The sequence below is a fragment of the Marmota monax genome, unplaced genomic scaffold (genome assembly GCF_021218885.2).
Source record: "Marmota monax isolate L192 unplaced genomic scaffold, Marmota_monax_Labrador192_F-V1.1 WCK01_AAM20220418_F8-fsc00045, whole genome shotgun sequence".
NCBI lineage: Eukaryota > Metazoa > Chordata > Mammalia > Rodentia > Sciuridae > Marmota > Marmota monax.
In genome coordinates, this window is record NW_026692132.1 from 10,378,749 (window position 1) to 10,401,454 (window position 22,706).

Consider the following 22,706-nt stretch of genomic DNA (forward strand, 5'->3'; position numbering starts at 1 on the left):
TTATAATTTATATTTTAAAATATAAAATATTAGAAAATTATAAATTGAAAATTAAAGTGAAGTTTTAAAATATCTTACTTGTAAATTAAGTCTATATTAATTTCAGGCAGATTCTCATTAAGTGCTTCCAGGCCCATCTGATACTGATGTTCCAGAGCTTTATATAGTTGATGGTTCCAGTGCTGCTTCCATGCGTGCATATCACTTGCTTGGAATCCCTAATATGTTACATTCACATATTTTTATTTGAAAATTATGTGACAGAATAGATTTTTTATTTAATACTTTCATGTCACATAAATTACACTTAAAATTTTTTTTAAAAACTCATTTTAAATATTTTAAAACATGCAACTCCTTAATTGGCACTTTTAGTGAATTTTCACAGCATCATATATGAAAATATCTAATCTTATGCTTATAAAGGTCAGTAAAAATTAAAAATTAACCTAATATTAAACGGATTTCATATCTGTACTTTGTTTTATAATGCAGTACACAAACAAGGCTTATTTTATGAATACTTTAGTCCTCATGTTTTTCAAAATTTTTTCAAATTTGTTTCAATTTTTTCCAAATTCCCATCAAGTATAGCTCATCTTTTCTCTGCCTACTCCCGAAGTAACCTACTGGATATTTAAAAATATGAAAAATTTATTTTATTAGAGGGATAGCTTACATATTATTTTTGTTTCTACATAATCATAATTGTATCAATTCAAATACTTTGAGGTTTCTCTGTATTGGGTACTAGGAATTGAACCCAGAGGTCCTTAGCCACTAAACTTTTTATTGAAAGACAGGGTTCTCACTGAATTGCTAAGGGCCTAGCTAAGTTGCTGAGGCAGGCTTTAAACTCATGATCCTCCTGCCTCAGGCTCCCAAGCTGCTGGGATGACATATGGGTGCCATCACATACAGCCCGGGGTTTTTCTTAAAGTTCTAAAAACTGAAAACATCTAAGAGAGCTAATTCATATTCAAGTAAGATCCTACTATCAGCTCTTGTGTATCAGGCTCTGTGCTACTTGCTGTATATACATCATCTTATATCAAAATCTGAATAAAACTTGAGTTTTATCCTCCCTCCTAAAAAGAAAAAATTGTGACAAAGAGTTCTTTCAATCATTAGGCTTCCATCTAAACTGTGTTCTACAGATGTCAAAATCACCTAAAAGATAAATGATAGATGTTTAAGCACCAAGTCAGAAAAACAACAAACTCTTGAATTAAGGGATTAGGCATTCCATAAGACAAATAGATATTGATTTTTATATTTTCAATAGAAATTCATTGTTAATTTATAGACTTTATATGTAATTCAGTCAAATAATTCTAAATTTGATAGGAATTTATAAGCAAGGATTTAACAGATACCCTTCTGAACTCTCATCAATTCATATATTCACATTCTGAAAAGATCATTTCAAAGTATTGACACAAAGTAAAACATAATCTACCTGTGCTTCTACACTTGCTAAGCCCGTTCTCAGTTCTTGTAATCCATCTTTCCAACGTTGCTGCTGCCGGAGTAGATCAATATTCATAAGAACGACCACCTATTAAAAATTAAAGCATAATGCTGAAGGTGTAGTTCAGAGGTATAGTACTTACCTAGCATGTACAAAGCCCTGGGTTCAATCCCAGAAACACAAAAATAAATAAATAATTTAATTCTTTTTTTTAAATTAGAGCATTATAATCTCAAAGTGTTGATGGAAAAACAGTAACTTTTCTATAGAGAAAACTGACAAGGCACTATCCTAACCAAGTGATCAAGTATGACTCAACCTATAAGAAATATTAACACCTGCCTTGTGTACCAAGAAGGGCTAAATATTTCCATAATATTCCTGTCAAAATTGCATGATAAAATATCATATAAACCTAAATTGAGAGAGACTCCACAAATAACTGGCCAGTACTTATCAAAAGCATCAAGGTCATGAAACAAGGAAATACTGAGAAGGAGAAGAGTAAAGAGACTCAATAACTAAATGCAAACTAAGAAACTGAATTTTATTCTAGAAAAAAAAGTTAGTAGAAATACTTGTAAAATTCAAAAGTCTATTTCCTGGTTTTGATAACCATACTAATGTAAGTTGTTCACATCAGGGGAAGCTAAGTGAAGTATAAATGTAAACTCTATACTATTCTTGCAACTTTAAGTCTCAAATTATTTCAAAAATAAGACTTTTAAAATTGTGTCCTAAACTGGGTGCAGTGGTGTACACCTGTAATCCCAGTGGCTCAGGAGGCTGAGGCAGGAGATCGTGAGTTCAAAGCCAGGTTCAGCAAAAGCAAAGTGCTAAGCAACTCAATGAGACCCTGTCTCTAAATAAAATACAAAATAGGGCTAGGGATGTGGTTTAGTGCCCCTGAGTTCAAGAGCCCCTTATACCCCCCCAAAAAAATTGTGTCCCAATTAATTTCATAGCTTATTCAATTGTATAAACAATATATATATATACCTTTTCACAAAATGTAGTGTGCCATTTTCTCAGTTTTCTATTTTCAGTAGCAAGTCTTTCAGCAGCATTTTGGAGCTTTTGAATGTAGCCTTCTAATTCTTTAGGATTATCCCAAGTAATTTGTGACTTTCCTCCACTTCCTGCTTTTGAATTCTATGGTACAATAAATTTCATTTAGTATTTAGATAATTTCTTTTTTCCGAAAGATTTAATTCTATATCATAAGCTCGATTATCCCCAACGCCGACCTGCAATAAAGAAAATATAGCTGAGTGTGGTGGCGCAAGCTTGCAAACCCAGTGGCTCAGAAGGCTGAGGTATGAGGATCACAAGTTCAAAGCCAGCCTCAGCAATGTAGTGAGGCCCTAAGCAATTTAATAGGACTTTGTCTCAAAATAAAACATAAAAAGGGGTGGGGATATTGCTCAGTTATTAAGTACCCCTGGATTCAATCCCCAATACCAAAAAATTTAAGTATATAATAATTTCTATAAATTATATGGTCCAGGCAAGATTGAGTAGCTCTATTTCTTCCAGGGTCTCCCTCTTATAACTAAAAACCCTTACATATAACACAGCAAAGAAGCATAGAAAGATTAAATGGTAGAATGAAGAGAACAGGTAGTCCAAACATTTCAGGAATTAGGTAACAACATACCTCGGTTTCCTTACTGTCTTCTATATATTCTGGATAAGTCTTTGGAGAAGACTAACTTTAAGAAGTATTTTCTCTTGAGACAAAAGGTTAGGAAAATCGTGAGGAATGCACAACACACAGTAGCCAAAGGAAAACTACCCCCTTTGCAGTTTCAGTGGGACCAAATGGATAACTGATTCTCTATCGCTCCTTGTAAAAGCAGGCCGTGTTCTAATTCCTATGCCAAGGTATTGTTGATGGGGCTAAAGAGGAAACGGGGCTTGCACACCCTGCTTGCAGGCAGTGAGTTAACACAAGTTGATGCCTCACTTTCACAGGATGGAGGGAAAAAGGAGGCACTGAACTTTCACTCCTCTCATCTGCAATTAAACAGTGCAAATCAGTATTCCACTTTCATTAAAATGGTTCCTGCAGGGTCCAACAGGAAAAAAAAAAAAAAAAAAAAAAACACACACACATATACCCACCCAGAACTATTTTCTAAAATGTGAGGATTAAATATTATCAAGTATCATAATACCATGTCTAAATGACCAGGATATAATTGAAATCATTCATGATATCAAAAACTAGGAAAAGCACAACTTGAATGAGAAAAGATAATCAAAAGATGCCAATACTGAAATGAATTTGATGCTGGAATAACCTGACATGAATTTTTAGGCACTCATAATAAAAATACTTCAATAAGCAATTAAAAACTCTCAGAACTAGTTAGAAAAAAAAAGAAAGAAAATTTTCAGAAAAAAATTGAAATGTATAGAACTAAAAAATACAATAACAAAAATTTTCTTTAAAAAAACTTTATAATTAGACCCAATAATAGAGTGGAGATGTTAGAAAATAGAATCAGTGAATTTGAGGACAAAGCAATAGGATTCACCCAATGGAACAAGAAAGAAAATAGGGGAAAAAATAGACAGGATTCTCAGGGAACTCTGAGATAAAATAACTAATACACAAATACTGACATCCTAAAAGGAGAAGAGAAACTGAAATAAGTATACAAAGAAACAATGACTGAAAACATCCAAAATTTTGCAAAAGACAAAAACCTGAATATGAGTGAATCCCTAAAAGATCAAACTTAAAAAATCCTATGCCAGATCACAATAATAATAAAACTTCAGAAAACTAAAGGAAAAAAATCATTGAAATCTTGAAAGCAGCCAGAGAAACAAAGTATTATTTGAGAGGAATATAAATCTGAATGATAATGAATTTTTCTGAAATCATGGAGATAAGCAAAAAGAAAAACAGCACTTTAAAAGTGCTAAAACAAAACAAAAACTGTCAAACATGAATTTTAAATATGGTAAAAATATCCTTTAGGAAAGAAGAGAAACAAAAACATTCCCAGACAAAGAAAAACTAAGAAAATTTGTCATTAGCCTATCTACTCTTAAAGCATGGCTAAAGGAAGAATAAACAGATAACCAAAGAAGCTTGGAACTTCATAAAGGAAAAAAGAACATTGGGATGAGAAAAAATAAATAAATATAGACATATATTCAAAAATACACACACACACACACACACACACACACTATCCTTCCCGTTAAGTTCCTTAAATCTTATAATGTTAACTAAAGCAAATACTTAAGACAAATATATATAAGAGAGTAAACAGACCTACAGAAAAGTAAGGTTTCTATACTTTAAGTGATAAATGGTAGTGCAGAGTAAGTCCCTGAAATATAATGATGAATGAATGAAACTAAATAATTATAATAAAGTCAATAGAATCTTCTGTGAATCAGTTTAAAAAGCATTTATTGAGTAATTACTACATACCACTTACTGTTCTATTGCTACAGAGTATGAAAATATATCAAGTCCCTGCCTTCTGAAATTCTACAATATATGAGTGGCCAAAGCTTTATAAAGAACCTTAGTATTCTTTCCATTCTACTCATATCTTAGCTTTGTCCACTATTATGTCTCATTTAACATACACATAATATATATTTATTTCTCAGAAGGCAAGTTCAGAAAATATGTTTTCAGAAATATCAACAGATGTTAATTTTGAATATATTTATTAGAGAAGAAAAAGTTACAACAACAAAATAAGCGAAATGTTATTTCACATTATAAATGAAACATTAAAATATTGTGTATTAAGTGAAAAAGGTTAAAAATAATAAGAAATGATCCCCTATTCAAAATATATACTTATAAAGGTATACATAGCAAAAGAAACTTAAAAGGATATATACAAACTGTTAAAAAATGACCATCTATTAGGCTTTTTTGTTGTTTACCTGTATTCTTAAACTTTCCATTAAACTCATGTTATTCAAAACAAATTTATTTTAAAAAAAGATTTAAAACATCTACAATATGAATTATATAGTTGTCAGTAAATTTTTAGCCTGAGACTTATGTGCAGAAAAGAGTTAAGATCATAAGTCTGACTTAAGATAGTAAGTTTGACTCATTTGAAAGGACTCCTTAAAAGATTGGCCATTAGCTAGCAGGGTTTGGGAACTTAGATTTCTAAAACAGTCCCACCACCTTAACTGATTGAATGATACCCAAACAACATGGTTTATGCTAAATAGTTGCTTGTCTTCTAGGAGTCTAGTAGTTTGGTATATACTGGGCAGAAAATGCCTATGTGACCAGCTCCCAATATAAACCTGAGTGAGTCTTTAATGACTTTCCCTAGTAAAAACATTTCTGTATGGCAAGTTTGCAGCAAGATCATGTGCATATCATCCCATTGTAAAGCAACTTCAAAAAATATGGGAACACAGTTAGTTATTTTTACACAGTTCTTTTTGTTTTTGTGTGTGTGTGCTGTCGCTTGTCGACAACAGCTTTTTGTTTTCCTCAATGAGGAGTGTTGCTCATTTGTGAGCCTTCATTAACTCAAAGTGAAATGGTTAAAAATATTTATCCTGTTAGAATAGTCTGCATCTTTTTAACAACTCATTAAAAAAAACAAAACAGAACTCTGGCTTTTGAGATGACTTATACTAATTTACATTGTTTACCAAGCTGTAGTGCTTTAAGAACACTACTTTAAAAAAGCAAAATAAACTTTGTTTACATTTAAAAAAAAAAAAAAAAAAAAAAAAAAACATTTCACATATATTACAACTTGTTGCTGAGGGAATTTAACACTCCCTGTATGACTCCACTGGGAAAGGATTTCAGTGACTCCACTGAAAACCAAGAAATAAGAATCACTTCACATGTAAAATCTAAATTATAAAACATAAAAAGTAGACCTACCTTAATTATCTGTTCAAATGCTAAGGCAGATTGTAACATCATTGGCCTTTGACTCTGAATCATTTGTTGATCAATAGAATTATAAAAATGTGCCACCTACAAAGTAAAACTTTAGTTAGCAATAATTGAAAATAAGTGACAAATTTTTTAGTTTTAATTTTTCTCCATTTTTAAGATGGAAATTATAGCTTTTCAATCATAGGATTAAACCAAAAATAAGTTTTTATATCAATATAGGATTTATTTATGAAGTAATATACACAATCAATGAACATAAGCTAAGTTCTTATAATGTGCCAACTCATGTCCTGAGGCTGATTAAACAAAAATAAAACCAGTTCCCAGGAATCAAACAGTTAACAGTCTCATAGAGTAAAGGACCAGTGAGGCATGTCAAATGCTAAAAAATCAAATTCTTAACTCCTATAACTCTCCAAACCTGCTCCCTCCATTTTCAGTACGTATAATTATTTAGACATTTATAATTATTTATACATATATTATTTATACATGTATTGTTTTTATACATATATTGTTTTTATTCTCTTCCATTCCACATCAACAACATCCTATTACCTATACATTCAAAATATATCTTGAATCCAACCACCTCACACCACCTCTATCAATCCCCCTCTAATTCATTCACCCTCATCTATTGGTAAAACAGTCTTCAAATTAGCTTCCTTGGCCAAATACGGCCTCTGATAGTTCACTCAAAGCATCCAGAATAATCTTTCTTAAACATGTATCATCACACTTCTTGCCTACTCAAAACTTAATGACATCCAATACAGTTGAAAATAAATTCCATAATTCCAAAACTCTTATTAAAAACCTTCCAATGATTTCTCAATAAAAAATGATCAAATGCAAAACCCATACCTTTACCCAGCATATAAGATTCCACATAAACTGACCCTAGTTCCACCACAAACCTCTCTCTCATTGTACTGCAACAAAGGTGGTCTTATTATTTATTATTCTGTCCTACCAACTAAGGCTTCCCTAAGGAATTTTGCCTCTATCATTCCCTCTGACTGGAACAGTATTCCTAAACACATTTGTAGGGTTCTTTTGCTCACTTTATGTCTCTTCTCAAATGTTACCTCTTCATTGAGGTTGGCCATGCGCACTCTATATAAAATAGCTGTGTTTGTTACTATCTCTTTACTAGGTTTTATTTTTTTTCAAAGCACTTATCATTCCCCAGAATTGTATTACTTAGCTATGTGTTTGCTATCTGTGTCTCCTACTGGAATGACAGCTCTAAGAACAGTGCCAATCTGATTGCAAACAATAAATACTTGTTGAGTTAAAAAAAAGAATCAACAAATTGAGATACCTACAAGGTACAGTGGTGGACAAAAGACATTGTCAACACTGTTGAGAGAAAAAGAAAAGGTTCAAGGAATAAGATAAAGATGATATCCTGCAGTGAGTATGAGGAGTCTAAGGAGATATTGTCTTAATTTTTGTATTCCAACACCTCACAAAATTCTTGGCACAGAGTATGTGCTTAAAAAAATAAATAATTTTAGAACATCCTCTTCTTAACACTGATATGCAATGAAAAATACACTTTATTTGGTGAAGAATACCCACTCTACTCATTTGGAACCACAAACGTAGGCCCAGGCTAGGAAAATAGTTCAGTGGCAGAGCACACACAAGGTCCTGGGCTCAACACCTAGCACCAAAAAATAAAATAAAAATTTAAGCCCAGAAAAAGCACAATCAGAAGACAAGAAGCAAGAGAATATATAATATTTCAACAATCTGACCATACTGCTCTCTCTCCAACATTCTACTTCATACTCCTCACTCTAGCTAAATATATCTGCTCATAAATAAAGGTATACAGAAATACATTTCCTGAGTTGTTCTTCCAAAGGTAAATATAAATACTATATGACCATTCACTCATTTGTTGAGCCATACTGTGACAGACCAAATACTTAAGAAACAAAAGTGGCAAGCCTCTTTGCTTTTGCTTAACAAAATCATCACACATTCCCTTGCATAACTGAGATTATGTGAATGTTCTTCAAAATTCACAACAACCATCAATCCTCTGCAAAGACTTAACTCATACTACTTCTATGCCTGTCCAGGAAAAGAATTGAATATTTCCCCCTCTATGCATTCACAGAACTTTGAACATATATAATATAGTATTCAAAATACATTGAATATTGTGCGTCTGCTTGTTCACATAACTGGGCTATAATTAAATAAATATGGGCTTTGGAGTCAGAAAGACTTGGTATAAAATTCTAGATTTATAACTTACTAGCTACATGTAATTTTTATACATGTGATCTCTAATTATGTAAGTAATAAATCAGAGAATTAACTGAAATATAGTAGGTCCCCCTTTATATACAAGAGATATGTCCCAAGACCCCCAGTGAATATCTGAAACTGCAGATACTTCTGAACTCAAATAATTTAATGACTTTTCTATATTAACTAAGTACTTATCACATATCATGGCCATAAATTCTGCAACTTGATGTGTGACAACAAAATTAGCACAAATTTCTTTTTCCTTCTTCAAAATTTCTGCATAAAAGATTAATCCTTTACTATATATCTTATCAACCTTAGCACATAATTTTTTTTCTTTCCTTATTAGGTTGAGAACTTTCACTTAAAGTTAGCACTTTACAGATTCTCTTTGGTACATCCAAATTGCTAGCATCATTATCCTTTTGCTTTGGGCCCATTACTAACCAAAATAAAGGTTAGCTGAATGCAAGCATTGGAATACCATGAGTGATCAGAACTGATAACAGAGATGAATTCTACAGGGTGGTAGCATTTACAGAATGGACACTGGATAAAGGGATGATTCAATCTTGGACAGGAAGAAGTACGATGGCAGATTTCATCATCCTACACAGAATAATATAAAATTTAAAGCTTAAAAATTGCTTATTTCTGGAAATTTCTACTTAATATTTTAAATAAAACTATAGGAAATGGCTACAGATGTATCACAAAGCCTAATATTTAATGAGCACTCAAAGTTTAATTCATTCTCTCTCTCTAGACCAGTTAACCTCAACTGCAGCTGATTTATACCCTAGAGGACATTTGCTAATGTCTAGACATAGCTTTTATTATCAGGACTAAGCAGATACATTGGAATATACTGAGTACAGGCCAGGGGTACTGCTAAACATTCCACAATGCAGACAACATTTCCCAGGGGAAAAAACAAAATTGTTCCAAATCATTAAAAGTGCAGAGGTGAGAAATCCTGTGTCAGTCTATGATAGTTATCTATTCATTTCTCATTACACAATAACTAGCAGAGCAGGTGCTCAGTGAATCTTTGTTGAATAAAAGAACAAATGAAAGGTCAAAACCCAAGATATTGCTCCTGCCTTCTAGATAATTTTTCTACACTCTAACAGCTACTAATCAAGTGAAAGAAAAGATGAAAAAAAATCCAATACAATATAAGTACTATAATAATGATTTTCATATCAGAATATTAAACAATATAACACAGAATATTAAACAATCAACTAAAAGAACACACAATAGAGAAAGTAACTTAAGTTGGAAACTGAACAATGACACTGGGTTTTTCAATCAGAGAGGACAGATTTTAGTGCATGGAAACATGCTCAGAGAAAGGTCAAGTTTCATATTATCAAAGTATAGTACTACATTTAGATTTAAATGCCCCCCAAAGCTCCATGTCTTAAAGGTTTGGTCCCCAGAAAGGTACTACTGGGAAATGGTAGATTCTTTAAAAGGTAAGGACCAGTGGGAGGTCTTTAGGTAAATAAGAGTATGCCATTGAAGGGAACTATGTGACGCCCTTGCTATGTCCCCGCTGTATTTTTGCTTTAAGGTCATGAGGTAAGTAATTTTGCTCCACCACATGTTCCCACCATGATATGCTGCCACACCACAGGCCCAAAAGCAAGGAACCAACCAATCATAGACTGGAACTTTCAAACTATGAGCCAAAACAAACCTATTCTCTATGTATTAATTATCTCAGGTATTTGTTATAATGACAGAAGTTGACTAACACACATAGAATACACAATAGGGGAGAATATAGGCAGTGCCAAACTAATAAGTTAGTTGGGATGTGATTAAGAAAGGCCTCATCTGCCATGCCGAGGAGATAGACAATGAGGTGATAATATTGATCTTAAACATGTAAATGACATGATGGTGCTAAGCAAATGGCTAGAAACAAAGAACAATCTATTAACCTGAGAATTCTCCAATAATATGCCCCCAAAAGGCAATCAGAGGACTCTAATTGGAAGGTCCTTTAAAAATTTTGCAAATAACATAAAAAAGAGGGAAAAATAACAATATTCTATTTTTCTAAATGTTTTTAGAATGAAAAGAAGAACAAATTAAATTAATAAATTCCTATATAGGTTACAAAGCAAATTGTGTAAAATAATCATTTAGCAAGCCATAATTTCACAAGTTAATAATGCTATTCAATTAACCTAAAAAAATCAAAAGTAGAAAATGAAGACTTTATTGCATTCTAGTTTAATACAATGAACTCAGAGAATAGCCATGCTTTCAAAAATATAATTTCATACTTGTTTAAGAATAATTGCTTGCTTGCAGAATTTCTGTGCAATGTTCGCAACTTGCTGTATTTTGGCAGGAATAACAAAGCCAAGGGCAGAAAGCTGACGAACTTCTCTCAGAAGAATCACCAAACGATCGGAATAATGCACTTTCAATGATCCATCGCTAGGATCCAATTCCATAATTCGACTATTAGCCTCAATACTACAAAAAAAAGGAATAATCTTTTAAGTTTCATGTTCTCACTCTTGACTAATGAAATACACAATAGTTTTTACTTCTCTGTAAGTCTAGTAGTAAAGTTAAAAAAAAAAAAAACTTTTTAATTACAGCTTGTATGTTTGTTTTTCACACACTATCAATCCAGATTTTGGAAATAAAGTATAAAATCCAAAATATATCATCATTTTAATATTTCAAATATTAAAGTTTAAAGTCAGAAAAATCAATCCCTTAACAGTCAACTAAGACTCAAAAATGACATATCTACAATTAAAGAAAGGTTTTTATTTATTCTCTAAGGGTAACTTGTATTTTTTTTTAATGGTCTACTTTCTTCTTTAATACTTTTATTAAAGGATCAATGATAAAATAAATCTAAATAGTAAGAGTACAGACATTTAAATGTTTCATTCTTCTACCCGTTATTTCACTAAGGATTATCTTTTGTCTGTGGCAAATATTACTTGTGAGTACTCAAGTCATCATGGAATTGTGAAAATGATGAGTTAAATTAAACATAAGGTATTATGTTTTCATCATCTTTCTTTTAGAAGTAGATTTATATAATGCATATTCTTTCACAAATAATTAAGAAAACTTTCAAGTCTTAAAAAAGTAACATACTTTTGAAAAGCAAAGAAGAAATCTATTCCCCCAATTAACAGCAAACGCAACAAAGTATACTACAAAGTAGATACTTATTTTTAAAATGATGAGTTAAACCAAATTTTGCTTTACACACAGAAAGCCTATCAGAAAACTATAATAGTGATTCTTTCTGTCTGTATTCAGGACTGATCTTCAAAATTAGTTTGTACAAATCAGCATTTCAAAAATGTGTTCAACAACATGCAGATGATTCCATGGGACAATACAGATTTAACACCAAAATAAAGGCTGGAGAAGAGGAGTTTCATTACCAAATAAGAAATAGTTTGAAAAAAGTTGAACAAGCTTTTCTACAGCAGATCTCAGATCCTTGGTAGGTTACCATACAGAATGGATCACCACTAGAACTACAGTAATAAAACTATGCAAATATTCCCAAATTAGTTGACTGAAACACTTTGCAGGGGGAGGGGAGGATTAAAGAAATTCTCATGTTTTAGGCTCAAATTATGAAGGGAAAAAGTTAAATTACCACCAAGTTATAACCATTATGCCCTACCCTTTGGTTCCTACAATATTCCTGTAGAGTCAGAATTTTTAGAAAAGAAAAAAATTAATTCAATTTAAGAAGCACCACTAATTATCCTCTATATCGGTATAGATGAAATAAACAAAATTTTATATTGTGGATAAAGTTACTTTTATTTTTTATTTCATTTTTATTTTTAACTTTTTTGGACTACTAGGGATTGAACCCTCATGCATGTTATATACAAGTGCTCCACAACTGAGCTACATTCCCAGCACAGAGTTACTTTAAAAAAGATGTGATCCAGAGCTGGGGTTGTGGCTCAATGGTAGAAAACTTGCCTAGCATGTGTGTGGCACTGGGTTCAATTTTCAGCACCACATAAGAATAAATAAAATAAAGGTCCATCAACAACTGAAAAAATATTTTAAAAAAAGATATGGTCAGGCATGGGGCAAGTTCCTGTGGTCCCTGTTAACCTAGGAGACTGAGACAAAAGAATTGCAAGTCCAAGGCAGCTTCATCAGTTTAGCAACAGTCTGTCTCAAAACTTAAAATTTTTTTTTTTTTTTAAAAAGGGCTGGGGATGTAGCTCATTGGTTAAATATCCCTGTGTTCAATCCCCAATACCGCAAAAAAATATAATAATAAAAATTTTATTTACAGTTTAAAGACAACGTGTGTGTATGCACACAGTGCATGTGCAATATTAGTGCCAAAAGGGAAGAAAAGTATATATGAAACAATGGGGAAAAAAGGAGAGAGAAAGCTAATTCCCAAACAGGAATTTGCAATTCTAGAGAAAAGACATTAGAAGCAAATGGGAAGCAGGTGGTCAAACTAAATTATATCATCAAAATTTCCAATCTTCTAACAAAAGAAATTAAAAGAACATCAAAATTAAGAACGGGAAAAGGCTAATGGATTAACTCCATCTTGCTGTTTGAATCAATGATATATGGTTTTAGATTTTACAGTTTAGTATATTTATACTTACCACAGACCAGATCTGGAATCAGACAAACCTGACTGAATTTCCCTGGACCAATCATCAAATTGTTCTTGTTCATATAGTTTAAACTGGTCTAAGAGATCTTCAGCACTTCGATGGAAAGATCGAAATCCTGACAGGTCAGACAAAAGAGCCTCTGCAATCTTGATAGTATCATCTACCTTAAAAAGTCAAATTACAGAGATATGTATCATTTATATCCTAACAAAATTAGCATAAAATAAGGAGCTCACTTCTCTGATCTGTGATTCAGAAATCAGTTTCCCTTTCATCTGTAAACACTAAAACAAAACATTTGTCAGAGAACATAAGAATATCAATCCTAACATACTTCTGAATGATACAACCTTATAACCAAAACACAAGAGGATAGCCCATTCAAGTCAGAATTTGAAAGGTAAAATAAAGGAAAGTCAAAATATTTTTATGCTATTAGAGTATTTTTTATTTATTAGAGCATTATATATTAGCTTTTATTAAAGGATTTAAATTATGGCATTTACCTTTCCTCCATAACTATACAAGATTATTGTAGCACTCTGGAGAGCTGACTGATAGAATCAAGCAGAATATTCCAGAAAATGAAACATCAATATATAAACTTGAATAAGTAGTACTATCAAAAATGCTAGCTTGCCAAAAACATTCATTGGAGAAGACAGCCTCTTCAACAAACGGTGCTGGGAAAACTGGAAATCCATATGTAACAGATTGACACTGAATCCTATAGTTCAGCCTGCACAAAATTCAAGTCAAAGTGGATCAAAGACTTAAACACAGGCTGGGGATATAGCTCATTTGGTAGGCCCATGCACAAGGCCCTGGGTTCACAGGCACTAGAACAGAGACCCTGTATCTAATAGAAGAAAAAGTAGGCCCAAATCATCACCATGACTTCCTTAACAAGATTCCTAATGCAAAAGGGGTAAAATCAAAGAAAGCTTTTAATCATCAAAAGAAACAATCAATAACATGAAGAAAGAGCCAACAGAATGGAAGAAAATCTTTACCACATGCACCTCAGATAGAGCATTAATCTCCAGGATATATAAAGAACTTAAAAAACTCAACACCAAAAAAATAATAATAATAATCTAATCAATAAATGGGCTAAGGAACTGAACAGACACTTCACAGAAGAAGAAATACAATCGGTCAATATACTTATGAAAAAATGTTCAACATCAGGTTGAAGTTGTAGCTCAGTGGTAGAGCGCTTATCTAGCATGTGTGAGATTACTGGGTTTAATTCTCATCACCGCATATAAATAAATAAAATAAAGGCCCAACAACTAAAAAGTATTTTTTTTAAATGTTCAACATCACTTGCAACAAGAAAAATGCAAATTACAACTACACTGAGATTTCATCTCACTCCCATCAGAATGGCAATTATCAAGCATACAAGTTACAATAAATGTTAATGAGGATGTGGGGGAAAAGGTATACCCATACATTGCTGGTGGGAAAACAAACTGGTGCAACCATTATGGAAAGCAGTATGAAGATTCCTCAGAAAACTTGGAATAATTAGTCTCTGTGTCCTCTATTCTGTATCATTGGTCTACGAGTCTGTTTTGTTGCCAGTACCATGCTGTTTTTGTTATTATTGATCTGTAGTACAGTTTAAGGTCTGGTATAGTGATGCCACCTGCTTCACTCTTCCTGCTAAGGATTGCTTTAGTTATTCTGGGTCTCTTATTTTTCCAGATGAATGTCATGATTGCTTTTTCTATTTCTATGAGGAATGCCATTGGGATTTTGATAGGATTTTAAATCTGGATAGTGCTTAGTATGGTCATTTTGATAATATTAATTCTGCCTATCCAAGAGCAAGGTAGATATTTCCATCTTCTAAGGTCTTCTTTGATTTCTTTCTTTAGGGCTCTGTAGTTTTCATTGTATAGATCTTTCACCTCTTTCATTGATTCCCAAGTTGTTTTTTTTTTTTTTTTTTTTTGAGGCTATTGTAAATGGGGTAGTTTTCCTCATTTCCCTCTCAGAGGATTTGTCACTGATATACAGAAGTGCCTTTGATTTATGGGTGTTGATTTTATAACCTGCTACTTTGCTGAATTCATTTACTAGTTCTAGAAGTTTTCTGGTGGAGCTTTTTGGGTCTTTAGGTATAGAATCATATTGTCAGCAAACAGTGCTAATTCAAGTTCTTCTTTTCCCATACATATCCCTTTAATTTCTTTCGTCTGTCTAATTGCTCTGGCCAGTGTACAGAATAAAGGACACAGAGTCTAACCCACAAAATTATAATCATGTCATATTAGACAAAGGCCCCAAAAACATGCATTGGAGAAAAGATAGCCTCTTCAACAAATGGTGCTGGGAAAACTGGAAATCCATATGCAACAAAATGAAATTAAGCCCCTATCTCTGACCATACACAAAATTCAACTCAAAGTGGATCAAGGACCTAGGAATTAAATCAGAGACTCTCCGTCTAATAGAAAAAAAGTAGGCCCTAATCTTCATTATATGGGATTATGCCCCAACTTCCTTAACAAGACTCCTATAGCGCAAGAATTAAAACCAAGAATCAATAAACAGGATAGGCTCAAACTAAAAAGTTCCTTCTCAGCAAAAGAAACAATCTGTGAGATGAATAGAGAGCCTACATCTTGGAAGCAAGTTTTTACCCCTCACACATGAGATAGAGCACTAATCACTAGGGTATATAAAGAACTCAAAAAGCTAAGCACCAAAAAAACCAAATAACTCAATCAATAAATGGGCCAAGGACATGAACAGACACTTCTCAGAAGAGGAAATTCAATCAGTCAACAAATATATGAAAAAATGCTCATCATCTCTAGAAATTAGAGAAATGCAACTCAAAACTATTCTACAATACCATCTCCCTCCAGTCAGTATGGCAGCTATTATGAAGGCAAACAACAATAAGTATTAGCGAGGATATGGGGGAAAAGGCACACTCATACATTGCTGGTGGGACTGCAAATTGGTGCAACCAATATGGAAAGCAGTATGGAGATTTCCTTGGGAATGGAACCACCATTTGACCTAGCTATCCCTCTTCTCAGTCTATACCCAAAGGACTTAAAAACAGCATACATACTATACAGGGACACAGCTACATCAAAGTTTATAGCAGCACAATTCACAATAGCTAAACTGTGGAACCAACCTAAATGCCCTTCAGTAGATGAATGGATTAAAAAATATGGCATATATACACAATGGAATATTACTCAGCAATAAAAGAGAGTAAAATCATGGCATTTTCAGGTAAATGGATGCAGTTGGAGAAGATAATGCTAAGTGAAGTTAGCCAATCCCAAAAAAACAAATGGCAAATATTTTCTCTGACATAAGGTGACTGAATCATAGTGGGGTAGGGAGGGGAGCATGGGAGGAATAGACGAACTCTAGATAGGGCAGAGGGATGAGAGGGGAAGGGAGCGGGGAGGGAGTTAGCAATGATGGTGGAATGTGATGGACAACATTATCCAAAGTACATGTATGAAGACATGAATTGATGTGAACATACTTTATATACAAACATAGATATGAAAAATTGTGTTCTATATGTGTAATAAGAATTGTGATGCATTCCACTGTCATGTATTTAGAAAATAAAAGCAATTTAAAAAGAAAAGAAAACTTGGAATGAAATCACCATTTGACCCAGTTATCCCACTCCTCAGTTTATACCCAAAGGACTTAAAATCAGCATACTATAGTAATGCAGCCACATCAATGTTTATAGCAGCTCAATTCACAATAGCCAAAGTATGGAATCAACCTAGATGTCCTTCAACAGATAAATGGATAAAGAAAATGTGGTATATATACACAATGGAATACTACTCAGGCTTAAATAAAAATGAAATTATGGCATTTGCAGGTAAATGGATGGAACTGGACAATATCATGCTAAGCGAAATAAGCCAATCCCAAAAAACCAAAGACCAAATGTTTTCTCTGATATGTGGTTGCTAACTCACAATGGGGGGTGGGAGGGGGCAGGTAGAGGAACTTTGGATTAGGTAGAGCGGAATGAAGGGAGGGGAGGGGGTATCAAGGTAAGAAAGATAGTAGAATGACTCAGACATTATTACCCTATGTACATATATGATTACACAACCAGTGTGATTCTACATCATATACAATCAGAAGAATGAGAAGTTACACTCCATTTATGTATGACAAAATGCATTCTACTGTCATGTATAACTAATTAGAACAAATCTTAAAAATGAAAAAAAAAACACTCTATTAAAAAATACTAGCTTTTATAACATTACATTAGGTCCTTTTACCCCTAATCATAGACTACTCAATTAATATTTACTATATGAGTCAAATGCAAGACACCATACAACATACTAATTAGTAGGTCTACAATAATCTAAGGACAACTTGAATAATATTCAAATACCCTCTAAACTTATAAAATGATGTCACTATAATTACTTATCACCTTTTCTTTAACTTTCAACTTAAAGTAATGTAGTAATAAATACATATTTGCAGTTAGACTACCAAAATTTTGCAATCATATTTTTTAATGCTATGTAAGGGATGCTCTTCTCTTGAATAATGTTTTAAAGACACTTGTCTGAAGCAAATGCAATTGGAATTATAAATGATTTGACAGTTGTCTCTATAGAAAGAAAGAATAGTACCATTAGAATCATCTCTGCACACTTTCAAACATTTCACATGAAAATTAGATGGATATACCATAGAAAACAGGGATTGTTATTGCTACAGTTTTAGACAGCCTACTACATGTATGCCTTAAGTTACTTCATCTTAACTAGCATTCTTCAACTTTTATTGAGACAAATACCTTCAATTCCAACTGACGAACCCAAACAATATTATTGACAACCTCTGAAAGATTTTTGCCTGAAAGTGGTCCAGATGCATCACCAGGAACTCCTCGACACCGATTCTCAAAGTCTAATCGAAAATCTATAAAAATTAAATCAAATGAATGATTACACAAGCTTAACAAATATTTCCTAAATATTTCCAATGTACCAAGCACTATGTCAAACATTGTGTATAGAAAACAGTAAGAGTTGGTCCTTACACTCAAGGACCCTATCATGAATCAAGTGTAATCAACAGAAAAAGAAAATAACCTGTTAATTCAAAAAATCTGTTACTTATAACAGAAATTAATAAATTAATCTTCAGCATAAATAAAAATGTTCAGAATAGATAGTGTTAATCCTAAATGGTATACAATAAAGAAAAATGTAGTCTACAAAAATATGTTTTCAAGCAAACACTATAATCTATGGAAAACCTTTACCTTTAACCGAGTCCACAAGTCTTGCCAATAATGTTTCTCTTTCCAACATCAATTCTTTGCTTATAGTTGGACGCTTCACCAACTCTTTATATTTCAGAAAAGCTTGAAGAAGCTAACAAAACAAAGTAAGTGTATGTTCATCCCCATTGATCAACTTAGTAAATGCAGATATCTACTAAAATGGCTTAAGGAAAACATTAAAAGTAAAATATTTCAACATTTTACCTGCTGTGGGCTATCTTGAATTTCTGAAATATAATTTTTCAATTTTCCTGCTATTTTTTGTTCTGCAGGTGCAATAATTTTTTCATATTGAGACACTGCAGCTTTCCATAAAGGCTAAACAAATTAACAATATTGTTAAATTTAATATTTTAAAAATCAACCTTTAAAAAGAACAAAAACCGAAAATTATATACATATAAATATATACATATATATATAAAATCAACCTCAGTATATGGATTATATTGCACAGGATTCAGGCCAGTGAAAGGTTCAAATACTCGAGACAGGCATACAATTTTCTCTTCACTGGCAGGTAAAAAATAGAGAAGCTTCTCATGAATTGTTCTAACAGCCAAGACCTAAAACATAAAATATTAAAACAACAAAATTTACTTAAATCAAAAAAAAAACTGTATAAATATGTGTAAAATCTAAATATATCAGGCAATATTTCTTTAAAATAGGTTCTCTGAAATGAACGAATCTGAAACCATAATCCTGAGAATTACAACTCATCAATATCAAAGTGATGCTCAAAGACATAATTACAGCATCATACAAACATCAATCAAAGTGCTCAAGTTTGGAGAAAATGTATAAGATCTAGATATTTATAAACTCTGTTTAAGGCTCATTTAAGTGAACTTTTAAGAATCTGTTCTGAAAATAGTAGCAACTTCTAATTTTCATTATTCTGCAACAAACTGCACTTCTAATTATGAAATCAGTGTTACCAACCTTACTATTTATAGTTAACACATAGATGAAAAACAAATATTGTTGTATTTTGAGTTTAAAATATCTGCTAACAATCAAAAAGATTAAGTAAAACACTAAAATATTCCATTTGAGTTGGAAATGAGCATAGACTCAAATGTATTTTTTTTTTGCTTAAAAAAATCTTCAACAATTCTGTCTACATAGCCTAAAAGCAATAATAACTAAGTAACAGCACTTCCCCAATCAGATCATTGCTAAATATCATTTCCTAGTAAAAAGAACCAGTCTTCTTGGAAAAATGGCTAATTAATTGCAGATGTAATACAGAAAATATACAAAATGGGCTGGGCTGGAACATTTTCAGGGCCTTGAAGTTATGAATGAAATAGCAGAGCCACAGAAGCCAACTTGAAAGGGGCACTCATTGCCCAAATTAAGGGGTACTTACTGCCCAAAGATGGAATAATTTGGGAATAATTAGTGTTCTGAAACAATAAAATATTAAAAATCCATGAGTTCATGATACTACCAAAATAATTTCTTTGCTCCTATGAAACTTACCATGACACTAACCTACTACTCAATGTTTGAAAGAATGATAAATAAAAAGAAGCAAATGTCTATCCTTCCATTGCTATGCAAACTATATTTCAGGGAACTAAAAAATTGATGGGGAAAATTCTACTTTACAGAAAAATAATAATCACTAGAAATTGCAGAAAGAGCCAGGCAAAGTGGCACATGCCTGTAATCCCAGTGACTTGAGAGGCTGAGACAGGACAACCACAAGTTCAAAACCAGACTCAGCAACTAAGCAAGGCCCTAAGTAACTCAGTGAGACCCTGTCTCTAAATAAAATATAGAAAAGTTCTGGGGATGTGACTAAGTAGATAAGCACCCCTGGGTTCAATCCCCAGTACCAAAAAAAAAAAAGAAGAAGAAGAAGAAATAAGAAGGACGAAAAAGGAGGAGGAGGAGGAGAGAGAGGAAGAAAGGAAGGAAGGAAGGGCAAAAAGAATGACTGATATAGAAAACAGCCATTTTACAACACTTCATAATTACCAAAGGATGCTAAAAACATTAAGAAGTTGATGCAGAGGATTGTAATCCATGAGGCAGATCATACCTGAACCCACAGAGTAAACTCAACCTCACTAAAAATAGAAAATCCAGACACTACATGCCTCTGGATGGAATTCATAAAAACTATACAGAACTACCTTTGAAATACTCTTGAAAAAAAATCTTTAATCAAGGCTCTTTTTTTGGTGGGGAGGGGGAGTGCTGGGGAGTGAACCTAATCAAGCCTTTATAGCTAACTTATTAGTTAGAAAAATGGGAGAATCAGAAACATGATAAATAGCACAATATAAAAACACAAATCCTAAAGATGGGAGTACTATATTGCATAACAAAACACATAGGAAAAACTATAATAAATTAAAAGAAACTCAGCACAGGTGTGCAATACATGGAGCTTGTTTTTAACCTGATTTAAATAAACCAATTATAAAAAAAAAAAAACAATTTCTGAGCTGAGTGCAGTGGCACCCTACTATAATCCCAGCAGCTCAAGAGGCTAAGATAGGAGGATCGAAAGTTCAAAGCCAGCCTCAGCAAAATCAAGCCATTTAAGCAACTAGTGAGACCCTGTCTGTAAATAAAATGCAAAATAGGGCTGCGGATGTGGCTCAGTGGTTGAGTGCCCCTGAGTTCATTCAATCCCCAATATCCAAAATAAAACAAAATTCTGAAACAATCAGGATAAATGAACAATGACTAAATATGAAATTATATTAAGAAATTACTGTCACTTTGTTGGGTGGAATAATGGTAATTGTGCTTATATCTTATGATAGTAACATATATTTTGGCTTTAAAATATTCCAGCATAAAAAAGGGAGGTGCACACAGAAAGCAAGACAAAGATGAGATAAAGAGTGAATAACGTCAGTAATTATTCTGAGTAACTGACACCTAAGCATTCATTACACTATTTTACCTTTGTGTATGTTTAAATTATTCCAAAATGAAAAACATTTAAAAAACGAACAAAGAACTATGATTTCCCGAAACAAAAGGGGGGTGAAGTCAGCCTTACAATATTCAGATAATTTCATTTTGCCTGTCCCTTGAAGGTACATAGGTAAATTCTATACTGAAACTCATAACTTATGTAATTGGCAGCTGTTGCAAACTAGAGTACCACCTATTAAAAAGGTCCATATATAAAAATAATTGCAATAGCAAAGACAATGTCTGAGAGCTTCCACAGAAAGAGAAGGGGATTATTTTCTTTACAACAAAGAACAAAATAGAATTTCACGACTAGCAATGTTCACTTGTCACACACACCCCAAAAAAAGAAAGACGTAAACTAGCACTTAGTGCCTACTGTGCACCTAATACTATGCCGTAAATTATCCCACATGAACTTTAACTCCTATCCTTTCTCAAAACTATAAATAATTTCTATCAGAGGTATAGTACTTATTAAATATAAAATACATTCACAAACAAGTAAAGACCCACTTCGTTCTTAAAGACAAAGAAACATATAATCAAATAGATACCTCTTCAAGGCGTTTGCCAAGTTTATCAAGTGTTTCTGGGAAATATTTTTCATTTTTCCATGGATGAGGAACAAAGCGCTGCCAAACCTGACCTGTTAGATGATTACAGACTATCACCCATTGTTCACAAATTGAAATACCAGCTTTCAGATTTTCTTTCACAAGATAATAAGGATCTTCCCATAGGTTCAAAGTTCCCAGCTTTTTCTGAACAAACCTTCCAAATGAACCACCTAGTAAAACATAAATCAAAATTTTAATGGAAATAAAAATGCATGCTTATGACAAAATTTTAAAAATACACAAATTAACAAAGACTTTATGAAAACCACAAGAACACCCTTAAACTAACACTGTCAATAACATATTTTCTAAAACACACACACATCAGTTTGCATTTCTGCATCTTTCAATGTATTGTGTACACCTTCCAAGTGCAGAGATGTATATTCAGTTTTTGCAAGGCTGCAGAGCTTACTGTATGGAAACAGTATTATATAAATAACTCCCAATTGCTATTTTCCTACTCATATTACAAATAGTATTGCAATAAATATTTTTGTAC

General features: G+C 32.7%; 1 protein-coding gene across 5 annotated transcripts in view; it reads right to left on the reverse strand.

The window, feature by feature from the left end:
- Positions 1-22,706, reverse strand: part of Dync2h1 (dynein cytoplasmic 2 heavy chain 1) — a 381,051-nt gene that overhangs the window by 350,269 nt on the left and 8,076 nt on the right. For all 5 annotated transcript variants that reach the window (XM_058586626.1, XM_046466604.2, XM_046466597.2 and 2 more), the window contains exons 6-16: positions 22,142-22,374; positions 19,073-19,207; positions 18,846-18,959; positions 18,621-18,732; positions 18,150-18,274; positions 13,307-13,482; positions 10,958-11,153; positions 6,369-6,464; positions 2,471-2,623; positions 1,460-1,558; positions 79-218 (exon numbers count right to left, since the gene is read on the reverse strand). In XM_058586626.1, the coding sequence (XP_058442609.1) occupies positions 79-218; positions 1,460-1,558; positions 2,471-2,623; positions 6,369-6,464; positions 10,958-11,153; positions 13,307-13,482; positions 18,150-18,274; positions 18,621-18,732; positions 18,846-18,959; positions 19,073-19,207; positions 22,142-22,374 (1,579 nt within the window). The remainder of the gene's footprint in view (positions 1-78; positions 219-1,459; positions 1,559-2,470; positions 2,624-6,368; positions 6,465-10,957; positions 11,154-13,306; positions 13,483-18,149; positions 18,275-18,620; positions 18,733-18,845; positions 18,960-19,072; positions 19,208-22,141; positions 22,375-22,706) is intronic.